The following is a 24620-nucleotide window of genomic DNA, read 5'->3' on the forward strand; positions in this document are numbered from 1 at the left end:
TTGGCTTAAGTGAAACAGAAAGATTGGCCCAAAGATCCCTAGTAAACTCTGTACCCAAGTGGCAACTTGAATTGGGGCTCCCAGCTCCAAGTCCGGCATATTCATTTCCCACCTAGAACTGCCAGTAACACTATGCATGCACACTCATGCATTCCAAGCACACTGTTATGGGCAGTCCTATCTCCCACTGTGCATCCTGCCCCTTTGCTGCCCACTCCTTGCAGCAGTATTAGTACTCCCAACAGCCACAGATGAAAAAAGACTCTAGTTCCTGAGCTAGGGGGTGGAAACGGCTGCATCCTAGTTTAGGAAGGCAGGGAAAATGGAGTGGGGGGAGTGGGAAGGCTGGATCATGGGCTAGGGATAGAGACTGGGGAAGGAATAGAGAACTGGGTTGGCACAGACAAAAGATTGGCCCAACAGGGTGAGAGGGAAAGGGAGAGAAAAAGGGAAGGAAAATGGAGAGCAACAGAAAAGAAGGAAGAAGCATAGTGTCAAGTAAGTGAGAGGAAGAAAGCAGGTGTGGAGTGGGCATGGAAAGAATGAAGGGGGTTGTACGGGTCAAGACTGCTCAGAAATCACTCTAGTGCAGTGGTTCTTAAACTGTGTGACCCAGTTTGGAATAATGTCATTAGCCCCCCTCCCCCCACCCACCAAAAAAACCACAGAGTCTGCTTTCTTACACTAGCATCTGGGCAGTGGCAGTCCCAGACTGGATCCTCAACTCACAGATGTTAGCCTTGTGAGGTAGTCCAGAAAAGAAGCACAACCAAGAGTACTAGCTCCAACTTTATTGTAAGGTTACATAAACAGAATCTTGCGAGACTAAAAGTATTTCTCCCCTCCTTTCCTTTTACTCTCCAGAAAACTAGGGAGGGTCCCTTCTGAAATGTTTCCCATGCCATCTCCCTTTCTACGGGCTGAGACATCTTTTACATACCAGTTGTCCTGTCTGCGACACTCCCTCCCATTTCCCAAGGTCATTCCCACATGGCATTACATAAGCAAGCCATTACAAATTGCTTCATGACCCCCAGGATATGCCCAAATTACCCCCAGTTTAAGAACCACTGCTCTAATTTCAGTGGCAGGCTGTTAAATGTTTAGGAACTGGCTCTGCCAGCACGATCGTCACTCCCATGCTGAGTTCCTGGCCACAGAATAATGATTGGCACACTGGGGGTGGAGGCCCACCTCTGCTGTCAGCTGGCTCACAAAAATTCCAGAAAGTTTAACCATCAGATCTTGTAAGCTGGAGAGACCCAGATCCAGCACACCACTGTCTAATCTTTTAAGACATAAATGTGCAGTTTTTAAAATCTTTTAAAATCCCCAGCTGGATGGAGAGTTCATGGTCCAAACACCAACCTTGCCAGGGAAGTAACAGATATATGGTAACCCTTATTTCCTCCATCTTGATCCATTAAAAATCGTGGGGTCTTATCTTACCCCTTACTTTTGGGGTTGTACTTGGCCCAGGCCTGCAAGTTGTACTCCTTGCAATGGCTGCTAAATAATTTCTGGCTGGAGGCCTACCCATAGGGTTCAAGGTCATCCTCCACAGCAAATTACTGAGCATAATCTGAGTTAGGGATTATGAAGCCAGCTTGACAAAAGAAAGCCACATCATCTGCAATAGCTTGGTGACTTCTTATATATCTGACACTTTAGAAGCCAGAACATTTACTGGAATGCCCAGGGCTAGCTTCAGGAATGAAGAGACCCGCTTGGAATGATACCATACGGTGCTGCCATTGGGCATATCCATCTATTGACAATTTTAACAAATGCTGGAAATGAGAAAATGTACAAATTGGACACTGATCAGATCTCCGGCCTGTATCAGCTAATATTCAATGGGGGAAACATACCAGAAAACATAAGCACAGCAGCCCTTGCCCCACTTGTAGCCCCAAGCAAGAGGTCTTGAGAAGAATACTTCCTACAATACAGTTGAATATCTATCTATTACAACTAGTGGACATTGGTAGCTCCATCCTCCATTACTTGATCTGATTGCCTTTTAAAGCCATCCTCACTTCATCAGCAATGAAGTAGATTTTAAAAAAGATTTTAAAAAGAGTGGAAAACATTTCCTTTCTCCACGCATACTTTTATACAGTTCTGTATTTTCTGTTGTTATAAAAGCACTAACATTTCTATGTAGGGTTTCTCTTCCTTTCTGAATTGCAACAACCAGTACAGTTGCAACAAATATTTCTGTAAGGCATTACAATATTAGCAAATTAATTTTATTTAATGATCTTCATCAAATTTTAATTTCACAGCAGCTTCGTTCTGTGTCAACCTGTTCATGAGGCTAACTACAGTAATTCAAACATTTCTATCCCGGTCAGCCATTGCCAATTGCAACTTCATCAATTTATCAGTAACTATCTTTCTTCACACATACGTTTCTATTTGTTGAGATTAAAGTCCATTCCCCCTTTGGTGCAATATGTTATTCATTTTGTTTTAAATGGTCTGGAGCATTATGCGAGATTGAAATGAATACATTTAAAAAGTGCAATTATATGATCAAATTTTTAAAACAGGTTACTTTTGGGAAATTTTAAACTGATGGATTCTAATTGCCCACCATGGGAGGCCTCCCAGGAAGCAAGCAGAAAGATGTTAATGCTGATAGTGAATTTTTATTGGCAACTTGTGTATAATTTCAGGGGGCTTTATTTTTCTAGATACCTCAGATGACAAGGTTGAACTGTGGATGAGAAAATTTCTAGAATTCAGTTACATTTTTTAACATATATTTTTAAAAAATGAGACCCTAATATCTGGCATTATACCATCAGAAATACACTGAAATAAAAATGAAATTATGATTTATGGACTGGATGATTAGTTAAAATAATAGGTTATACAAAATAGGTATGTTAAGAGGTAGTTTTAGAGTAAGAGGTCACTATATGATTTATCTATATCTGCTGTATAAGAAGTCGGAAGTCACTCTTTCTGTAGTTTTCCTTTCTTTCCTTTTCATCACTTCTGTATTCTTTATTTCTAACTCTCTTGTTCTCTATTTCTCTCTTTGATTATTAGTTTTTGTTTGCTTTTATCCTCATGCTTTTTATAACTTAATAAAGTTCATATAAAAAAATACAGTGGAATAAATAAACATTGTGCATGTTCTTTATTGCAGATAATCAAAGAAGGTTATCTTCTAAAAGCTAAAATTGCAGATGAAGGCAAGAAGCTAAGGTAGGTGATATTAAATAATTCCAATATAAACAGAAGTGCAAAGTGATATGTTATTTGGCTGGAGATTCAGAGAAAAAGCAGTCATCAAGTTTGGTCTGCAGATCAAGTTCATTTTTTCCCAGTCATTTTCTTCAAAAGTTCATAGAGCTGTAAATCATGCCCCCACCTCCTCCAAAGACCTCCAAACATCAGATCTTCCATAATTTCATTATCAAATTGCAATTTTTAATGTGAAAGAATGGGGGGCGGGATTGTGGTAAATTGAATATAGAAAGCACACACACATACACCCACACACAAGACTATTCTTAATCCACAATTTCTGTATGTTTCTGTATGTTGCTAAATTGACTCCATTACGAAGAAGAAACAAGAACTTTAACTGTTTCTGTGGAAGATGCAACTTTGTTCCTTATTTTGAATCTTGCTCAGCTTAGATTTTAATTTTATCTGGCATGACTCCATATAAAAAGTTGGAAGGGTAAGCCAGCAACAATGTCCCTAAAAAGCAGAAATGGAGAACATTTTGGAGTTCTGTATATCTTGTGGTGTTATAAAAGGTGCTGTATTAGGAAGAGAGAAGTCATCTGCGTGCCATTTCTATTCTCCACTTGAGGCAGAGAACTTAAAATGGTCAGTGATGTACTTGATTATCTCTGTCTCTGGATCCTAATTTGAAGGGAGTAGAAACGGTTGCTTATCAAATCAGAGCTGGAAATATCTCTAATTAGTGATATTCGAATATGGAAAATACATCAGGGGATTTGGGGGCTAGAGTAGTAGGTATCTGAGCAACTGAAGCTCAGTAATTATATGTCTGGGTTCCCATAGCTGAATTTCCTGATAGTGATTTTGACATCCATAGTCAATTCAGATGCTCCTTGTCTGAGGAAATACACTCTCATGGATGTATCAACTCAGTTTTAACCAGAGAGTGAAACCTTGCTCTTTTTCAAAGGGTTACATGCTGCTATGGAACATTATGTGAAAGCCTTTCAAGTCAACTGTTGAGGAGTAAGTTAAATAGTCTTGTGAGAAGACTGTACCCCTGCAGTATGTGATAACTACAGTCACCAAACAGATGGGCCTTCCCACATATCTCAGTTGCTTTTGGAATAACCTAATAAAAATGTTGTCCTAATATGGATTTTCCAATTATGAAGGACTCTGATCTTGTTGTAATATTTCAAAGGGCTGTTACCATATTTATGTATTTAGGTATATAGATTGCACTTTTATCCTGTCCTTTAGCCAAAGAAAACTCAGGCTGGAGCCTGTAGCCAACACCTTGTTTTCCTTACAGCTAGCTCTGAACGGCAGAGAAAAACACCTCACTATGTATCATAGTTGAGCAGAGAATTAAATGCAAGTTATCAATTCAGCCCCACCAGGGATCCAAGTGTACCAAAATATAATCAAAAGTTGTTTATGTTATTTTTAAATATACGTCTGTCATGGTTTAAATTTACTATATACATCCACACATATGAAGACAAAAATAAGAGTTCCGGAATTTAGAAAGAAGTGTTTGTTCCTAAATTGTCACTTCCTGCTACTAAGGTGAAACACAGAAAAATTGGAAGTGCTGACATTCTTCTGCTAAACTTGGAATTGTCTGATGAAACTTTAAAGACCTACATAAACCACATTGATCTTATAATGTGCTGCCATCAGGTGTCCATTTGCTAGAATGCAAATATAATGACCACAGGAAGAATGCTATTGAAAGTCATTGATTTCAATTTAAAAAATAGCTCAAACTCTGAAGCTTTATCTCATGCAGCTGGGAAGATCAATGTTTTTCATGGTATGTAACAATTGTATGATTCAGATGGCTTAAATCTGATTGTTGCAGGATTTTTCCTTTTGTTTTGCATCATTTTGTGTTGCTTTCTGAATGATGTCACTTTCTAATGCGTTGCTATTTATGCTTCTAACCAAATCCCAACGTTGTTTTCTTGCTTGAAGATTACTGGGGCCATTTCAGCTGCCTGCTTGCCTTCTCTCTCTCTCTCTCTCTCTCCCCCCCCCTTTGCTGCCAATTGAATGATTTTTTTCTGCACATGTGTAAAAATGGCTGAACTGATTTCCCCTGACGCAGGAAATGATGCTCTATATTTATTTATATAGTGCTTTATGCATCTTTCAGAGTGCTCTAGATCTGTAGTTTTCAACCTCAAGTGATAAGAAGGGATCCATTCTTCTGCAGGGTTGCCAGATGCATGGGAGAGCAGACCTTCTGTAGAATCATTCTGGTTTGCTCTGTTTTTCTTAACCCTGCATGAGAAGCCATATGTGCCAAAAATTCCACTTATACACACAGATGAAATACAAGGGGGTGTAACTGTTTTCTACAGCTGCTGCTGCTGCTGCTGCTGCTTCTTCTTCTTCTTCCTCTTCTTCTTCTTCTTCTTCTTCTTCTTCTTCTTCTTCTTCTTCTTCTTCATCATCATCATCATCATCATCATCATCAACATAATCCACTCTCTTTGTCTTATCCAAGGAATAAAGAAAGCAAACGTATGCTAGTTTGACTGGTGAAAACTCCTCTCAGAGTAGGCCACAATAACTTGAGAGACAGACCTCTTTACTCAATTGAGTAAATACTCAACTATGCTATAATTATTATATTTATTTAAAAATACCTATTTTATTGTTTGCTATGTGTCAGCATATTAGAAAACAAATGGAAATAATACAGTGTTTCAATGACATCACTGATTATGTGCCATCAAGTCATTTTTGACTCCTAGCGACCACATAGATTTTCTCCATGACGATCTGTCCCTAACCTGTTCTTTCAGGTCTTCCAACAGTGCACTCTTTGACACTATAACTGAGTCCATCCACCTTGCTGCTGGTCATCCTCTTCTTCTCTTTCCTTCTACCTTTCCCAGCATTAGAGCCTTTTTCAGAGAGCTGGGTCTTTGCATAATGTGTCTGAAGTAGGATAATTTGAGTCTAGTCATTTGTGCCTCAAGTAAGAAATCTGGGTTGATTTTTTCAATGATCTACAAATTTGTTTTCTTGGCTGTCCACGGTATTCTCAGGAGTCTTCACCAACACCAGAGTTCAAAGGTGTCAATGACATAAGCTCTATTAAAAAAAAAAAAAGATTCCATCCCCTGCTCTTGTCAAGTAAATCTATGTGTATAATTTTATATGTTGATGATCCAATAATTTTATCTCTGACCCAGGGGGCCTGAGGCACAGTGTGCAAGAGCTAGCAAAGAACTTACATGAAAACTAAAGTTATTGTGTTTACCAAGAGACACAGGAATTATAAGTGTACCGTAATTGGAAGATAAATAATATTAGGACTTCAAATATTTGGGAATCATCTTCCAATCTTCCCTACATTGGAAAAGCCAAACAAAAATCGTCATAATTTGAGTCGTAAGATGATCTAATGAAATAGTTTGATTTCCTACATGCAAAGACAATTATTTTGTTCCTGCAATTGTAAGGTTCTTCAAGGGCAAAATATTCAGCCTTTTGCTGAATGGCACATAACCCTCTGCATGCAAGGATTTAAGAGCCATGCAAGCAACCTGGACTAAATATGCAAGTGCTATTCCTTGTGTCCTTTGAGTTATATGTCAAATGTTCTCTTTCCCCTATAGAGCATTGTTTGAAAATTCGCCAATTAAGATACTGGCTAAAACTAAGCTGTATGGAAGTCTCTATTCCCCTGTTTCCCACCCCCATCCCTTGTCAGTTTGTTAACTCCCTCCTGGAAGAAAAGCATAGAGCACCCTTAAGTAATTGTAGCTTCTCAGGCTCAATTCTGGCTCCCACAAGCGTTTGAGAAAGTCTCTTTGGAGTTCAAGCAGTGTGTGCTTCACCAAATGACTGAACTCAAGCTCCCTACTACTGTTAGGATAGTATATGCAGAAGACCTTTTCTCCTAGCCAACTCTTTCTCAAATATTCTGTTTCATACACAAAGGCATTTTCATTTGCTAGACTTAATGCCATGCCATCTACGGTTCTGGATGGCAACTATAAGAACGTCCCTTTACAAATTAACTCTGCCCCTCTTTGGAGGGATCGGATGAATTAGTTCCTCATGTTTTGCTGCATTGTCCCATGTATCAATCTTGGCACTCTCTTCTAATAAGCCCTCTAGTGCTTAACTGCTTGGATCAGTCAGATGAGGAGAACGTGTGTTTTTTGCTAGTGGACTTTTCTTTGAAAATTATCAGGAAGGTTGCTCAGTTCTGTTCACTAGGAACTGCTGTAAGGCAGACTTGGGGCTAATGCTGGAATTATTCATTTGGAAATTTATTTTCTGATTAGGTATTGCTATATGCTTTATTAATTCTTTTATATTTCAATTGTTAGTATTCTTTTATGGTTATGTTTACCTTGTGATTAGCCTGGACTTTCAAATAAATAAATAAATGTATACAAATTTGCTCGCTGCTGAAGAACCCCTGCTTCATGGACCAGCAACCTGGTATCTTATTAATCTAAAAAGTTCAGGTTTGGTGAGATTAAATATTATCATCCAGCCCAGCTTCAGTGCTTTTATTATAAAGTTAATATTGTCATAGGTACATCCAATATTGAATTAGCAATCTTACAGACTCTTTCCCTTTCCCTTTTCTTTCGTCTTAGTTGCAATCCTACAAATGTTTGAATTTCTTCCAGTAGATCCCAGATGAAAATATTCTTCCCTGCATTTTCTGATACTATTCAGTTTCAAAAACTATGAATTCAGGTTAAAGAAGAATTGGAAGATAAAAGTGAATTCAGGTTAAAGAAGAATTGGAAGATAAAAGTGAAAAAAGCAGACATTTACTTTTTAGATGCCGAAATTTCTCTTTCTCCTTCTCCTTCTTTTTCCATGCTTTTCCTTTCCGCATTTTTATTTCATTTTATTTTATTTTTGCCTTCAATCTATTTGGTAAATATATCTGTTACTTTTCTGATTCAGAAATACTTTGGAGTGCTAGTCTACAAAAGCAACTATGGCCTTCACAACAAAATCCTGAGTGTAATTGATGCTTTATTTATATATATATATTTTTTTTTAAGGAAAAACTGGACTTCTTCTTGGCTTGTTCTCACTGGTCGGAAAATAGAATTTTATAAAGAATCCAAACAGCCAGCTGTAGCCAATCTGGTAAGCAGTTATCTTTCTCATGTCTCATCTTTTCAGAAGTGTTATTGAATAAAAGTTTGGCATGATAAAAAAAATGCAGAGTGGCTAAGCCTCAGACTTCTGAGAGCAGATGTAAGAAAATGGCTCAATAAACTTTTAATCAGATGAGAGAGGAAGGGAAATAGAACTCAGCATATCTTTTATTAAGAGGTGCTTTTTGAGAATAATTGCAAAGTGAGACGGATGGTGAGTGCCTCTCTAGTAATGCGGAGGTAACACTTTAAATTAAGGTGCCAGTTATAAATGCTTTATTCTTATTTATGAAATGATCTCTAAATGCAACTACTTCCTCAAATAATGTATTATAAAGTGTGTTATAAAATGCATTAGTAATAAATGCTTAACAGATGATGCGATGAGAATCTGTTACAAAGAATATTATAAGATGTAAATTGTATTAAACCCTGTGTTTGCATCTTTAATACATGAATTTAAGTTGCTACCGAGCTTGCTATAAAGTGGCTTGCATATCATAAATAATAATAAAGTAGTTATAAATTGCACCTTAATACAGGGTGTTACCAAAGAGCAAAACAGTGTAACTTAGCAAAGTGATTTTTATCTTCATATAAATGTGACATTTTCTGTTTCTGCCTAACATTTTCTGAATATTCCTTATGATTCTATCTAATAAAGTTAATGCATCTCTAAGCAGAATTCACCGTGCCTCATTTTTTTTTAATGTACCTCAAGGAGAGGCTGCTGATCATACCCTTTGCAGAAACAATGTCGAAATAATCATGGTCTGTTTCCTTTCCATGCTTGTTGCCATGAAGTATGAATGTCCTTTTCTCTGGATTCCAAAACAAGAACAATCCAGAAAGGTTCCAAAGTATAGTATAAAAATATTTAAGTAGCTATTAGCAGCTAGAAAAGAAAGAAAGAAAGAAAAATGGGGGAAAAAGAAAGAGAAGGGTCCATTAGAATGCTTTTTCTTAATAATGTTTTTCTTTTATCTTTAAAAATTTTAAATCTTTTAAAAAGTCTTTTTATAATCATCATATGGTTTAATTTCATTTCTAGTATAACATTATTAAAATATGTGTATGCATTCTTTCCCTTTTTCTTTGTTTTAACTTTTCTGTTGTTTTACTTACTCACATTAAAATGTGAATAAAAACAACAGTCCAGAAATGTATGATACTATAGCTAAAACAAGGAAAGGTTCTGCAGAGCCCTATTCTGGTGGCTCTCGTAAGGCTTGATCAATCCTGCTGAATTGCATTGGATTAATGGGTGACCAAAAATGTGCATGACATGACAGGTGTTAGAAACAATACATGAACATGGATATGTCAGGCAATGTGGAGCTTCCTGCTCTTTGTTGCTGTTGTGATTATTGCTAGTTCGTGCTATTAGTACAATTGCTAGTTTGTGCCAGCAGTAGGGTACTTTCCCTTTTATTTTAATGGAAAAAGGAAAAAAAATGCCATATATTCTTGCTACAGTGGTAAGAGGGTAGATGGTTATAATTCTAAACAAAATCAGTAATAAAATATGGATTAATTGGAAATTGCTTGAAATGTGATGCTCAGGGATCCAGAAAGTATTCCTGGTCTTAATAGTCAAATATTATTTCTACTAGTCTGAAAGAATGTGCTTCTGAACAGAAGCAGAATGCTTTTCTCTTTTTGCTTGTAGTAGTCTTCTTCTACCCCCCAAAAAAGACCTTGATCCTTCATAAGCCAAAGTCCCTTGCAGGTCTCTTTCTGAAACTTAAACATCACATTACCTTTTGACAATGCTCAGCACAATCCAGAAAACACCTGTTTCCAAAATCAAGCTTAGAAAGACTACAGACAGGGTTTGCCCATTTTTCTAAAAAAAGAAAAAGAAAAACAAACAAAACGAAAAACGAAAAAAACCCCACTATTCCATCTGACACTTATTGCAGCAGCTCTACCAACTTACAGCCTTTCTTTCTTTCTTTCTTTCTTTCTTTCTTTCTTTCTTTCTTTCTTTCTTTCTTTCTTTCTTTCTTTCTTTCTTTCTTTCTGCTTCAGGGGATGAGATAACACTGCAGAAGTGAGGAGGCAGGGTTGAAACATCAATTTTATTTGTGGAAGTTTCAGAGTTATTCAGGGAATAAGGAGCAGAAAGCAGGCAGTAACCTATCCATCTGGCCTTTATTTTGGCAAAACAAAATAAAGAAACAAAAGAACCCTTACCCAGAAGAACTGGTGATTTTGCTCCTGAATTCTATAGTGTAAGTTTGGAAAGTTTTCAGGACCACAACAGCTATGCCTCTGTTACATGCTTAATCTGATAGACCATCCTCCCTCCTCCAACTGTAGCCTTCTTCTATGGCAGACCAGTCCCAATTAGATTGGATTATGTGACATCACAAAGCCAATTGAGAGAGATGGTAATGCTTACCCTGGAATCAGCATTACCTTCATTCAAAATCACCTCTCTTTGGTATTTTCAAAATATGCACCAGAAATTCCCTATTAAAACTTTTTGTAAAAATGATATCCCTTTCAACTTATATCTTGCAAAAACAGAAGGATCAGAGGATCTGATTATTTAGCTGAAAATGACTAATCAGATACATTTACAAAACCTGCGATCTCTTTAATATCATATTTGTCTTTGATGAAAATACAACATATAAATAAATTAACTTTTTGCCCTCTACTCAGGGTATACTATTGCTCTAGATCCAGCTATCACATTCAGAGATTGATAGGGAAGGAATACACCAATATCACAATCCATATTTTGTTTCCAGGGAAGTGCGGGTTAATTGTTGTCTCTTTCTAGATTTACCTAATACAGGTGAATGCAATAATATACTTCAACATTAGTAGCAGCTATAAATAAAAACTGACCAGGATTCAATATGCCAGAGTAGGAATTTCTGTGTGTGGTGCAGCCTTAGCTGCTTCGAGCTACATCAAGCACTATTTGGAAGAGTGATTTATGTTGTTATGGGGAAAAAAACTAGCTATTAGATCAGGGGTAGTAAAGGGAGATACACAAAAGCATACAAGATCTTGTTTCACTATTGTAGTTTTCTTAGTAGAATAGAAATAAATGTATATATACACTGTATTCAGTCAACAGTAAATAAAACAATGTCCAAACGATTCTGCACCATAGGGGTTAGCCTGGCTGTTTCATTACATCATTTTATTAATGGCTGAATTCTCCTATTGTCAAAGTATGCCAGTTAATAATGTAATAATAGGGTTTTTTCCCCCCTTACAAGCCTAGCAGAAAAAAAAAAGTTTCTTAGCAAAGGAACTCTGGAGACAAAATGATTTGTTTCTGATGCAGATTAATGTAATTTTTTTTTAAAAAAAAAAATCATCCTACCATAATATTTTGATAGCACAAAGGAAATAAATGTACACTTGTGATCTGATTAAAAATTATTTGTTTACTGATTTTACTTTTAAGAATTGTTTATTTTAAGAATGAAATAATTCAACCATTAATTCAATAATGTAATGAAGTCAATGTTCATTCATTGTAGTATGAATTTAATAATGTAACAATTTCACCAAGAAAATGATGTGTTTTTCTATAAAGATGGATATACTTAACCTATAAATTAATTCATTAATTCTTGATAAAAGGCTATGTATAAATACAAAATATGAAGCAAAACCATATCCAGGCATAGTTCCATTTCAGCCATTTGGAAGAGTGCATTCCGGTAACTCTTATTTTATTGAGAATAGCTATTTCATCAGATAGATGTAGGACAAACCAACATAAGCATTAAAATGCTTATTTTAAAAACTGATAGTGTTTCCAGCACTAAATCCAATTTTGATTCTTATTACTTCCAACTGTAATATTATCAACATTGTAAATAAATACTTTATTTGCATAGTAAGACTCATAGGAACATAATAGGTTGTTAATTTAAAAAAGCAATCTTTATTCCTGACACACAGTATTTGGATTTCAGCAATGAACACACAAATGAGCAGAATGGTTAGAAGAGGAAGACCTTTGCTGAAACCTGCCCTTCATTTTTCAAAAGTTTTCTTTTAAGAAAATGAAGTTTTTATTTTCTTACTTTATTATCAGGATGCCTTTACAATCATTTTGGAGGTATCTGTAAGCTTGCCTTGCTTCTGCAAGGTTGACACGGTTTATCTGTGTTTTCTATGAGACAACTTTCAATTGTTTTGCTCCTTCCTTACTGTGGACAACATTAGCAACACAAAGTAGAACTGCGCCAATATCTTTTCCTCAGTGACTGCAGGCAGATAGGTAGGACCCAAAATTGATATCTTTACATCCTAAATTTCAATTCAACTGCAATATAGGCATATACTCTTGCTTCAGTTTTTTCATGACCTAGAAAAGAGTGTAGAAACAGTTCCAATGTTGCAGCTTACAGTGCAGACTATTGCTCGAATAGGAGCACTGGGTCATTAGTTTTGACTTTGACAATCCTTCCAGGTAATTTGACATTTGCAGGCACAGGAATAGTATGCCAGTTTTATTTGACAGCACAGAATCTTTTTGGATTGTCATGAATTTATTTGTCTGTTTGTTTGTTTATTTATTTGCTGGCCACTTGCTTACCCACCATGTGACTGGGTGGCTACCAACCAGCTGAAAACATCAATAAGATAACAGAAGTATCAGTTAAGACATACCTGACTATCTAATGCACCATCAGGAATAAACCATTTAAAATGAGCTTGTCTAACTCCTGGCCCAGTGTCTAGGAGAAGAGCCACAGAGAACAGGCATAGCAACAGAGGAGACATGTCTCCTCGTTCCCATCAAATAACACTGTTTAATCAAAGGTATGTAGAACATGCCAGCCCTGGCATCTTGGGAGATGGGCTGTAGTAACTGGAGAAATGGTGTGCCTGTCAATGCTTGAGTTGTAGGTAGGTAGATAATAGGAATATTTTATACTCATTTCAAGGAAATATTTTCAATGGAGCATTCTTTAATTTTATCACATGCTGACCTCTTTCTGTTATAAAATATTAAGTTGCTATACACTTTTACATTTAGTTGTCAGCAATGTTTTCTGAAGACAGTATCTTTTTAAGCAAATCTCCATTCTGACATGAAATTTTTCATCCTCCAGGAACTTCCGAAGGTAGTAGCTTAACTCAGGCTATTAGTCCTTGTGCAAACTAATTTGCTGAATGAAAATGCTTTCTAAATCCATATTCATGGGAACAGGACTTAAATATACAGCAACAGACACTTTTAGCAGTTTACAAGAACCGTCCTTCCAATGGTTTTGATAGAACATAATTGGCCTGACTGGAAAATACAGGGCAAGGACATTGATTGATGGATGGATGGATGGATGGATGGATGGATGGATGGATGGATGGATGGGTGGGTGGATGGGTGGATGGATTGGATTGGATTGGATTGGATTGGATTGGATTGGATTGGATTGGATTGGATTGGATTGGATTGGATTGGATTGGACCGGACCGGACTGGACTGGACTGGATTTCTATGACCACAGCTTGTAAAACACAACTCTGGGAAGCTCACAACAATGATAGAATACCCCTTCCCCCCAAATAAAACCTCAAACCCTCAAGAAAAAGCAGGCACGTATTCCATCATCTCCATCCATTCATCTATGCAATTCCCATACCATCCCAATACCTGGGGGGAAAGCCAGCTCTTTATAGTATCCTAACTGGGAGACCCAGTTTGGTGTAGTGGTTAAGGCATAAGGCTAGAATGAGAGCTCTAGTCCCGCCTAAGGCACAAAGCCATCTGGGTGTCCTTGGCCAGTCCCTCTCTCTCAGCCCTAGGAAGGACGCAAAGGCAAACCACTTCCAAAATCTTGCCAAGAAAACTTCAGGGACTAATCCCAGACAGTCCCCAGGAGTCAAAAACTGACTGAAAGGCACAAACACACACAACTGAAAGAAGAGAAACTTATAAAAGGTTGGATAGAGAAGTCTCAATTTCTTTGCTGGATTCTTGAAAAATCAGAGAAATAAGCCGAAACTAACAAGCTGAATTTTTGCTAAGTTCTTCACTTAGAAAACAAAAATTAAATATAGAGATATAGGTTGGTAACAGTACTTGTGAAAAAAAAATCTTGGAACAGTAGCTGGCTGCAAATGAGTAAGAGCCAGCAGTGTGATATGGATGCAAAGAAGGCAAATGCAATTTTAGGCTGCATCAAAGGAAATGTAATTTCTAAAAAGCAAGAAGCAGTAATTCCACTTTACACTGGTTTGGTCATACCCAACTTCAAGTTCTGTGTCTCATTTGGGGCATCACACTTTAAGAAGAATTCTGAAATATTGCCTAATCTTACCTTTCTCCTCTTCCAAGAGTAGCTCTGTGGAGTCCTTGGGGTTCTCTGAGCTTGGTTGTTTTCTTGCAGATGTTTTGTTACCTGGCTAGTAACATTCAGCACATCTGTAGTGCTGAAGATGTTACCTAGCCAGGTAGCAGAATGTCTGCAAGAAAACAACCAAGCTCAGAGAACCCCAAAGACTCCACAGTTCAATCCTGAGCTACAGATATTCTCTTCTAAGGGTGACTCTTTCCCTGAGGAATGTTTTGCTGGGTTCTAGTGCTAAGCCTTCAAGCCTGCTATAATCAGCCCAAGTGTGCTGGCCTCTGTCATTTTCCTGTTAGAAGAAGTATGCAAAAGGATATTTGGTGGAATGATACAGTGAAATAGGTTGTGAATTAAACAAAGATGCTATAAAAATAAACATTTACATTTATTTAAGCATTCAATATTGAATGCAAAAGAGAGAAAAAAGACATTTGCAAAGAATATAGACAAAAAGAACAAGGAACAGTTAAGAGTAAATGAGAGAGAAAATGCAGAGCTTTTTTGGTAGGGATGAAAAAATTATTTAAAAAAAGAAAACAAAATATATGTTGAAAAATGGAATTGAAATCAATACAATAAAATGTTACTGGGTGAGAAAAAATAATGAAAAAGAAGTTATAAGTACTCTAAGAATGTTGAACCCCTTCATGGATCACTGCCTTGTCATGGCAAAGGGGCTTGTATAACTCAATGAAGCCATGAGCTATGCCATGCAGGGCCACCCAAGACGGACAGATCATGACAGAGAGTTCTGACAAAACATGGTCCACTGGAGAAGGAAATGGCAACTCACTTCAGTAACCAATTCCAAAGAAGGGCAATGCCAAAGAATGCTCAAACTACCACACAATTGTGCTCATTTCACATGCTAGCAAGGTTATGCTCAAAATCCTACAAGCTAGGCTTCAGCAGTATGCGGACCGAGAACTACCGGATGTACAAGCTGGGTTTCGAAGAGGCAGAGGAACTAGAGATCAAATTGCCAACGTTCACTGGATCATGGAGAAAGCACAAGAGTTCCAGAAAAAACATCTACTTCTGCTTCACTGACTATGCAAAAGCCTTCAGTTGTGTGGATTACAAGAAACTGTGGCAAATTCTTAAAGAGATGGGGGTACCAGACCACCTTACCTGTCTCCTGAGAAATCTGTATGTGGGCCAAGAAGCAACAGTTAGAATCGGTCATGGAACAACCGATTGGTTCAAAATAGGGAAAGGAGTACGACAAGGCTGTATACTGTCACCTTGTTTATTTAACTTATATGCAGAGTACATCATGAGAAATGCCAGGCTGGAAGAATCACAGGGAGAAACATCAACAACTTTAGATATGCAGACGATACCACCCTAATAGTAGAAAGTGAAGAAGAACTAAAGAGCCTCTTGATGAGGGTGAAAGAGGAGACTGCAGCCATGAAATTAAAAGACGCTTGCTCCTTAGGAAGAAAGCTATGGCAAACCTAGACAGCATATTAAAAAGCTATGACAAACATAGACAGCATATAATAGCTGCATATAATAGCAGCATATGCCAGCAAACATAGACAGCATAGCTATGACAAACCTAGACAGCATATAATCAAAGCTATGGTTTTTCCAGTAGTAATGTATGGCTGTGAGAGCTGGACCATAAAGAAGGCTAAGTACCGAAGAATTGATGCCTTTGAAATGTGGTGCTGGAGAAGACTCTTAGGAGTCCCTTGGACTGCTAGGAGGTCAAACCAGTCAATCCTAAAGGAAATCAACCCTGACTGCTCATTGGAAGGATTGATAATTAAGCTCAAGCTCAGATACTTTGGTCACCTAATGCAAAGAGAGGATTCTTTGGAAAAGACCCTGATGCTGGGAAAGATTGAAAGCAAAAGGAGAAGGGGATGGCAGAGGATGAGATGGTTAGATAGCATCACTGAAGCAATGAACATGAAACTGAGCAAACTCAGGGAGGCAGTGAAGGACAGGAAAGCCTGGTGCGATATGGTTCATGGGGTCACAACGAGTCGGACATGACTTAATGACTGAACAACAATGACAAAGAATGTTGAAAGATGGTGATGGTATCACTGGAAAAATTTTGACATATGGATATAGGTTGCTTATGGAGAGGTTATGCAACTTATTTAATGTATGTGTGTCATAACTGCATCTGTGCCTGGCCACTGGAAGAATGTCTTTATTCTTTGTGTATACAAAGGGACAAGTAGCAGGAATGAATGCAAAACCTACAGAAGGATTAGTTAAGTGGCCCTGGGAAGGTATTTGACATAATTCCAGTGAAAATGGTAGAAGAGTTGAAATTCATTAAATTATGAGAAATGCACTGTGCTTTTATGCCATGCAGTGGGGTTTGGGGTGAGGGTGCAGACCTGATTTTTTTAAAAAAAAAAATCAGGACATTGCTAGATGTATTAATGTGAGAAAGGTATGTTTGTTAATTGAAAGAAAGTCTAGGGTAAAATGAATAGGCTTGGATTATGGAACAGTGTGTGTAAATATTGAATTGAAAATTGCTGGTGAATATGATCAAAGCAATACATAATGCATGAAAATCAGTGGAATGCTTTGTGAATAGCTCAACATTTAGCAAGGACAAGGAAGTGTGATGTCCCCTCAGTTATTTTATGCAGTTATACAAGTAGTCCTTGAGTTATGACTGCAATTGGGACCAGGATTGCTATCACTAAGCGATGCAGTTGTAAAGTGTAACATCATGTGACCACATTGCTTAGCAACAGGAATCCAGGTAGACCTGATTATTGTAATAAACCAAGAAGCGTGGGTCGTTAAGGGGGAACTGGAGCGAGTCCCAGGCAAAGAGCACAGGGGTGCCACAGGGGGATGGGGGAGGCCCTGGGATGGTCAGCACAGGCCACAAGTGAGTTGGGAGATGGGGTGCTCCATGCAGCATGAGCTCAGAAAGGCTAAGGAATGAGGGCATGGGGTGCATCCAATCACAGGGAGGGCAAGGAAAGAGGGCATGGGATAAGTGTGTGCATGTGTACAATCTCAGGGAGGCTGCGGAAAGAGAGCATGGGGTGCATGAATATGTGTGTGCAAGCACAGGGAGGCTGGGGAAAGAGGGTGCATTGTGTGTGTGAGCAAAGGGGAGAGGGAGGGTGTGGTGTACAGGAGCAAAGAAAGGCCGGGGGGGGGGGGAGACTTACCCCAGCAACTTGCAACCTTCCTTAACTGCTTCCCATTAACCTTGCTTGAGCAAGGGGGGGGCATAAATGGTAATCATGAGGCACTGCAATGGCTAGAACTTCAACTACCAGTCATAAATCCCTTCATTCACCACTGTTGTAACTTTGAATGGTTGCTGAATGAATGGTCATAACTGAAGGACTATCTGTAGATAAACGTTTAAGGAATACTTGTGCTGTTAGAAGTGTGTTGGTTGGGGATATGTGTAGGATCAAATGGCAAAGGATCAAATGGCAAAACAAATATAGGAATAGATGACTGGTGTGGGTCTTCCGGGCTGTATGGCCGTGGTCTTGAAGTCTTGTTTCCTAACGTTTCACCAGCACCTGTGACCGGCATCTTCAGAGTACAGACAGGAGCAGTTCTCTCTGTGCCCAGGGTGAAGTGACCCTTCTGTGGGTATTTATAAAGATCTGGGGGGGGGGGTTGGGTTACTGAGTGGCTGCTTGTTTTGGAGTCAGCATCTGTGTGTATTTTCCTGGGGATTAGGCAGGGTTTTTTCTTCTACTGAATTGTTAACGAGGGGCTGCTGGGGGTGATTAGCAAGTTCATTGTGTGAACTGTTCACATGTCCTGGTGGTTGAGCTGAGTTCGTTGACCTTTTGCAGGCTGTATTTTTCAGGATTGGTAGCCAGGTTTTGTTGATTTTTAGACTCTCCTCTTTTTTATTGAAACTGTGCTGGTGTTTGTGAATCTCAATGGCTTCCCGGTATAGCCTGGTATAGTGGCTGTTGGTGTTGTCCAGTATCTCTGTGTTTTCAAATAGGATTTTGTGTCCAGTGTGCTTGAGAGCATGTTCAGCTACTGCAGATTTTTCTGGTTGCTGTAGTCTGCAGTGCCTTTCGTGTTCTTTTATCCTGGTATGGATGCTGTGTTTTGTGGTCCCGATGTATACTTGTCCGCAACTGCATGGTATGCGGTATACTCCTGCAGCGGTGAGGAGCCCAGAAGACCCACACCAGCCATCGTATGCCGGCCGTGAAAGCCTTCGACAATACAAATATAGGAATAGTTTGAGTGGAAGAGGAAGATTTAGAAAGTTGTGATTGAATGGAATTCTTGAGATCTTCAAGAAGAAAGGGATGAGAGGTTTAAAGGGTAAAGAAGTATATGGAGTGGTGGAAGCACAAATGTTTTTCAAGAACAGAAAGACATGGAGAGCTATAGTGAAGAGTGTTGGGACAAAGTAGATTTAGCTATATTTCCTTTTGTTTTTCTCTTATTTCCTAACCTTTAATTTTTTTGGCTTACTATTTCTTACTTTTGTTTTGTACTCTTCCTAACACTGCTTATTCCAAAAGGGAATAGTCTGACTGGTAAGTATGTAGGTGTTAGAAATGTTATTACTTACATCTGGCTCAATTAATTCCAGTATGTGAGAAACAGAGAATTAAGAGCTGCAGGAAGGACTGTTTGGGAAGAAGCCTGTATAGGTAGTCTCTGGGTTAAGAATGCCCCAGTTACAGATGACCCACAGTTAAGAACAGAGCCTATTGTAGCAAAATTTGAGTTAAATGCACAATGATTTGAGTTAAATATGCAATGGTTCGAGTTCATTACACAATACTACTTATATAGCATTATACAGTAATACTGTTCTGGCTTACATACAAATTCGAGTTAAGGGTGGGCCTTGGGAACGGAACTCGTTCTTAAACTGGAAACTACCTATAGTTAAGATGACTGCTTATACTTAGAGGCTTTAGGCTTTGGTTGAGTTACAACAAACTTAACTCATGATCATTTACCCCACAAGCAAGACCTTCAGTTGTACAAACATTGACAGAGAAAGAGGCATTCAGGAAAAAAAAAAAGCTTAGTCAAACAACATTTGCAGAGATCAACCTGAGCTCTGTTTGCTTGAGTTTCTATAAAATGAAGTTAACTTTGTATTTTTTCCCAAGATGGAGTTGTCTTTCCCTAAAACTACATTATTTATGGGGGGTTTGGTAACAATAAAGCTAAAGTAGATATTTCAGTTTCCTAGGAGCTACTAGCAAGTATTTTGGAGGACTCTTTTTTATAATAGTTTATGAGTTGGGCAACCTGTATTAAGAATGAGGTCATAAGAATGTGCATGAAAATTTGAAGAGGGACATTCAATATGGACAGCTGGTGGCCCAGATGGATTTGATCAATTCTCAATTAATCTGAGATGAACATCTTTTGAAACAACAGTCATTTCATTTTCACCATTATTTCTTGATAGAAAGGGTCCAAATCTGAATGGCTGGACTTGTGTGGAGCTCATATTGAATGGACTAAGGAGAAGTCTAGCAAAAAAAATGTCTTCCAGGTAGGAGAAGATTTATTTTTGTCTCCTTGTTCTTTGGCTGTCAACATTTTCCCGTTTTCTTTTGCTGTTGTTAACAATCAGGATTCCTTCCCATGTGCAGCTGTTTAATGATTACAGTACACCAAGGCAATGTTTGTATTTTCTTTGTTGAAGCAATCAGAAAGTATAATATTTTATTCAATCTTTTTTTTTCCCCCTTAGCTAAAGTGTCTTGATGATTGAATTAACTAAAAACCCTTGAGAACCTGTTGATTTGCTGATTAATGTGCTACATGCAATTTGTTTATAAAAGTTGGGAGGTAATTTGTTTTGGGTTTGAAGACTGGGATCCTTGACCTAATGAACTTCTGTAAACAGAACTTTCACATGCTGCTTACATAAGTTGTACTCCCAACTGAGTGGAATTTGCCTGTTTATTTTTGCGATTTCTCAGGGCTTTAATGACAGGTTCATTCCAGAGGAAAGGGGGCAAAGTGATGGGAAAGGGGAAAAAAGCAACACTTCTACATTTTTCAAAGCTAATTCAAAGAACTCTGCATTTTCTTCAAAGTAAAATAATTTTAATGATTGCAAAGAATTTAAGCAAGTTGCTTTCTGATAATATTTAACTGGTTAATTATGGTGGAAGCAACTTCCAAGTAACAATTATGTGGATTACAGTCTTACATTACACTCATGATAACTCAGAAATCTTATTGGCATAGGGTTACAGTCTCAGGTATCTGGGCTGGCTCCATGATAGGGGGAAATCAACAAAATGTCATCTCATGGAGCCCTTATTATGAGAATGGATTCCGTAATATTCATGTGAATAACTTGAATGGAAGAGGGCAAGCTTGTAGGCTTCTGCAAGTTTTCCACAGAGCCTTAGAAGTTAATTCTTGGGCATTGTGGGAGAGAAATGGTTTCTTCTACAAAAATGCCATGACCATCTGTGGCTGTTGCCATATTTTTATGGCAACATGCATTCCCTCTCCATGGCCCTGAATAAAAGTAATAGAAGCTGCCCCACTGGGGTAGAAAGTGTTGTTATTGTTGCATCCAAATGAATATCACAATCTGGGTGTTTTATCCAATGATTTGGGTCCTGGCCAATGACCTAAAAATCATGGAAGTATTACTGTAAAGATATGCTATTCCTAGTATGGTTGTCTTTTGCAAAATTAGTGGCGTTAAATCCAGTAAATTTGAAAATTCTAAATATTTGGTGAATCCTCTTGTTATTGCACCAAGAGCTCAAACTACAATTGATTAGACAATCAATTTTTTCCCTTTATTATCTTCCAATCCCAATCTTTGAATCATGATAACTTGCTATTTTCTCCAATTGTTTTTCATCAATTCAGTTGTCTCCAGATATTGCCACAACAATGAACCACACCATCTTCTTTTCTATAATGGTAATGACTGGTGTATTTTATATCCTAAGTACCTATCAGTTTGAATTTTGAAATCCTACAAAATTTTGATCTTGTTTTTGCAACTTTTTCAGCACATGATCCTATTGTTGTTGTTATGCTTTTATTCATCAAGGAATAACAGAGTACAAAGAACAAACACACTTCATCACATATTGACTGGTGTTGATTAGAAATTCTAGTAACGTCATAAGATGTTGGTGTTGGGCTCTCTCTCTCTCTTTCTCTCTCTCTCTCTCTCTTTGTAAATCCACAATTGATATAGCCAAAATTTTTAGTTCTTGTAAAAATGTCTTTAATTTGTTCGTAATTCTGGCTACTACACCAATAGCTATAGGAATTATTTTGCAAGCTCTTTCCCATAATCTTCCCATTTCGATTGTTTGGTCTTTATATTTTATAACTTTTTTCCATTCTTTGTCCTCAAACCAGTAAAAAAATTACTCTTTCCTTTTCAGTTATCGTTATATTTGATGTGTTGTGTTCTAGATAGTGATAATTTTTTATTCAAAAATCCCATAAAATTATAATATCATTTCAACAACTTTTTCCATGTTGGGATTATGCCACATTCAGGAAATTCAGAAATTATTTTTGCACAGACGCCAGTGCTTCATAGTGACTACTCTGTTGTGATGTTGTTTCTAGTCAGTCTGAGCAATTTTGTTGCATCAACTAATTACTTGATCCACAGTTTCATTTTTTTCTTTGCAAAGGCTACATTTGCTGCTGTTTCACACATGTTGAATCTTTGATTTCACCTTGTGTTTTGTAATGCCTCTTATTAAACTGAAAAAAAAATATCCTTCTTGATGGTGTCAGCCTGTAACTATTGCCAATTCCTGGTCTTGTCATCTTTATTTTCAGTTTCTTTTATGTATTGGCCATGAATGGTTTCATCTCCAATTTTCTAAATAGTTTCCAACAATTCACCCTTATGGTTATTTTTTCCTTCTGCTACTTTTAGGGTTTTTTTTTTTTTTTTGCAAACTGTGATGAGCATTTTCTCTTTCCTTGCTTTGCTATAATCATTTAATTTTTTTTTTTCCTTCAGTGGTCTGCTTATCTGCAGTAAATCACAGCCTCCAATGTTTTGTGCTAAATATAGTCAATCAACATCATTTTGTGAATATAATTCATGATGCATTGTCATTGGTTTCTGGATTTTCCAATCTAAATTACCCAGTTCAAACTGGGTCCAGTTTACTATACCAGCAGTATATTTGATTACTAGTAATGCCACATGTTTATGGATTGGATTACATTTCTGCTATTTAACTTTGGATTTAGAATTATTCACACTTGTTTTAAATATTCTAAATTCGTTTTCTTTTTCTTTTTCTTTTTCTTTACTTTACTTTACCATGTAAGATGTTATCTGAATAGTCCTAGATAGTTGTAGTTTCCTCTATAGGCAAAGATTTTGCGAGATTCCCATTTTGGAACTGTATACCTTCATTTTGTTCATGCTTTCCTTTCTTTGTGCTGAGCATCACACAATTGTGAAATCTCAATTCCATTTTGATACCATTACTATATATCCTTACATTATTAAGAAAAAGTCCATTTTCAGTTTTTGATTTTCCATGTAGCTTCAATTCATCCATATGTATATGGTAGTCTTTCAGCTTTGAACAGGGTATACTGTTGTACAGTTCATCTGTGGACATAGAGGTGGCTCTGCAATCCAGTCTAGAAATGCAGAGTCTACCACAATGGGGGCACTGGAAGTCCATTCTTGTGGTAACCATAGGTGTTATTCTGTGATGCCGCTCATGGTTTTCTATCAATTTTTGGCAGTGCCTGTCTTCAAAGCCGGTGGAGTCTTCATAGCAAAGGGCTTGCCAGTGGATTCTGTCAGCAGCCACAGCTTCTAGTTCCTTGGCTGGATGTCACAGTGGCACAAGGTTTCTTTCATAATATCTTTATAGCGCTTGCATGGTCGACCTCAAGCTTCCCAGACTCCAGTACACTATAGAGCAACTGGCGAGGCATACGGTGGTCATCCATTCTGATGATGTGTCCCATCCACCACATCTAGACTCTAATAATCAGAGACTCAATGCTGGTGGACTTCACATGATCCAAGATCTCCAGGTTGGAGACATGGTCTTGGCAACAAATGCTGAGAATGGAGTGAAGAACAAATGTGAAATTTCTCCAGTTGTTTGATGTGTCTTTGGTACAGGGTCCAGGACTTACATCCATATAGGAGAGAAGGCATAACCACAGCTCTGTAGACTTTCAGTTTTGTGGAGATACAGATGTTGTGTTGATTAAGCACTCTAGTACGCAGCTGCCCCAGCGCCTGGCTGGCCTTGCTGATCCAGGAGTCAACCCAGGTCTCTGTAGAAACCTTCCTTGTCTTTGCCTGGAATCATGACAGTTGGTGTGTAGGCACTGACAATGGTGATATACCAGGACTTGCTGAGAGGAAAGTGGAACTTCATTTATTCCAGGGGGTAGAGTAGATATGTTCTTCAGCAGAGTAGTTTTGATAGCAAAACCTACTCCATGAGTCCTGTTATCAGTCTGTGGTTTCCCTTTCCAAAAGAACATATATCCAGCTGGTGCTTCCTGTAATGAACCCTTGTCTGTCAGCCTGGTTTCACTGAGTGCAGCAATGTCAGTGGTATAATGGTGAAATTTGGCTGCTATGAGTGCTGTTCATCTTTCAGGCCTTGACACCTTGTCAATGAGGGGTAACATCTGGTGAGGGGCCCTGACATGCCCTTTCTAGGGCTGCTTGTTCACCTTTGGTCCCCACCTGGTGCTCAGCTCTCACCTGTGGCTCCAAGTAGCTGTAACACACACAGCGGCCATACCCCCATAAACCATCCAGCAGATGGGCCAAACCAGATGAGGGTAGCCAATGGATCTTTGACTCCCAGTGAGATAGGGCATTGTAGAGCGCTAAGAGCACAACTAGACACTTAGACGTCCTGTTCATCCACTGCAGCAGGAGAGATCTCCAGCTGTCATGGTTCTCTGTGCCACTAGATTAAGGTCTCTTATG

At 38.1% G+C, this 24620-nt stretch overlaps 1 protein-coding gene across 2 annotated transcripts in view; it reads left to right on the plus strand.

The window, feature by feature from the left end:
* Positions 1 to 24620, plus strand: part of ARHGAP15 (Rho GTPase activating protein 15) — a 424051-nt gene that overhangs the window by 59364 nt on the left and 340067 nt on the right. For both annotated transcript variants that reach the window (XM_088146524.1, XM_088146525.1), the window contains 3 exons: positions 3161 to 3219; positions 8259 to 8346; positions 20100 to 20186. In XM_088146524.1, coding sequence (XP_088002650.1) covers positions 3161 to 3219; positions 8259 to 8346; positions 20100 to 20186 — 234 coding nt within the window. The remainder of the gene's footprint in view (positions 1 to 3160; positions 3220 to 8258; positions 8347 to 20099; positions 20187 to 24620) is intronic.

Source organism: Python bivittatus, unplaced genomic scaffold (genome assembly GCF_059951505.1).
Source record: "Python bivittatus isolate LINGU-HERP-01145 unplaced genomic scaffold, Pbiv_v1 ctg000480_np1212, whole genome shotgun sequence".
Classification (NCBI taxonomy): Eukaryota; Metazoa; Chordata; class Lepidosauria; order Squamata; family Pythonidae; genus Python; species Python bivittatus.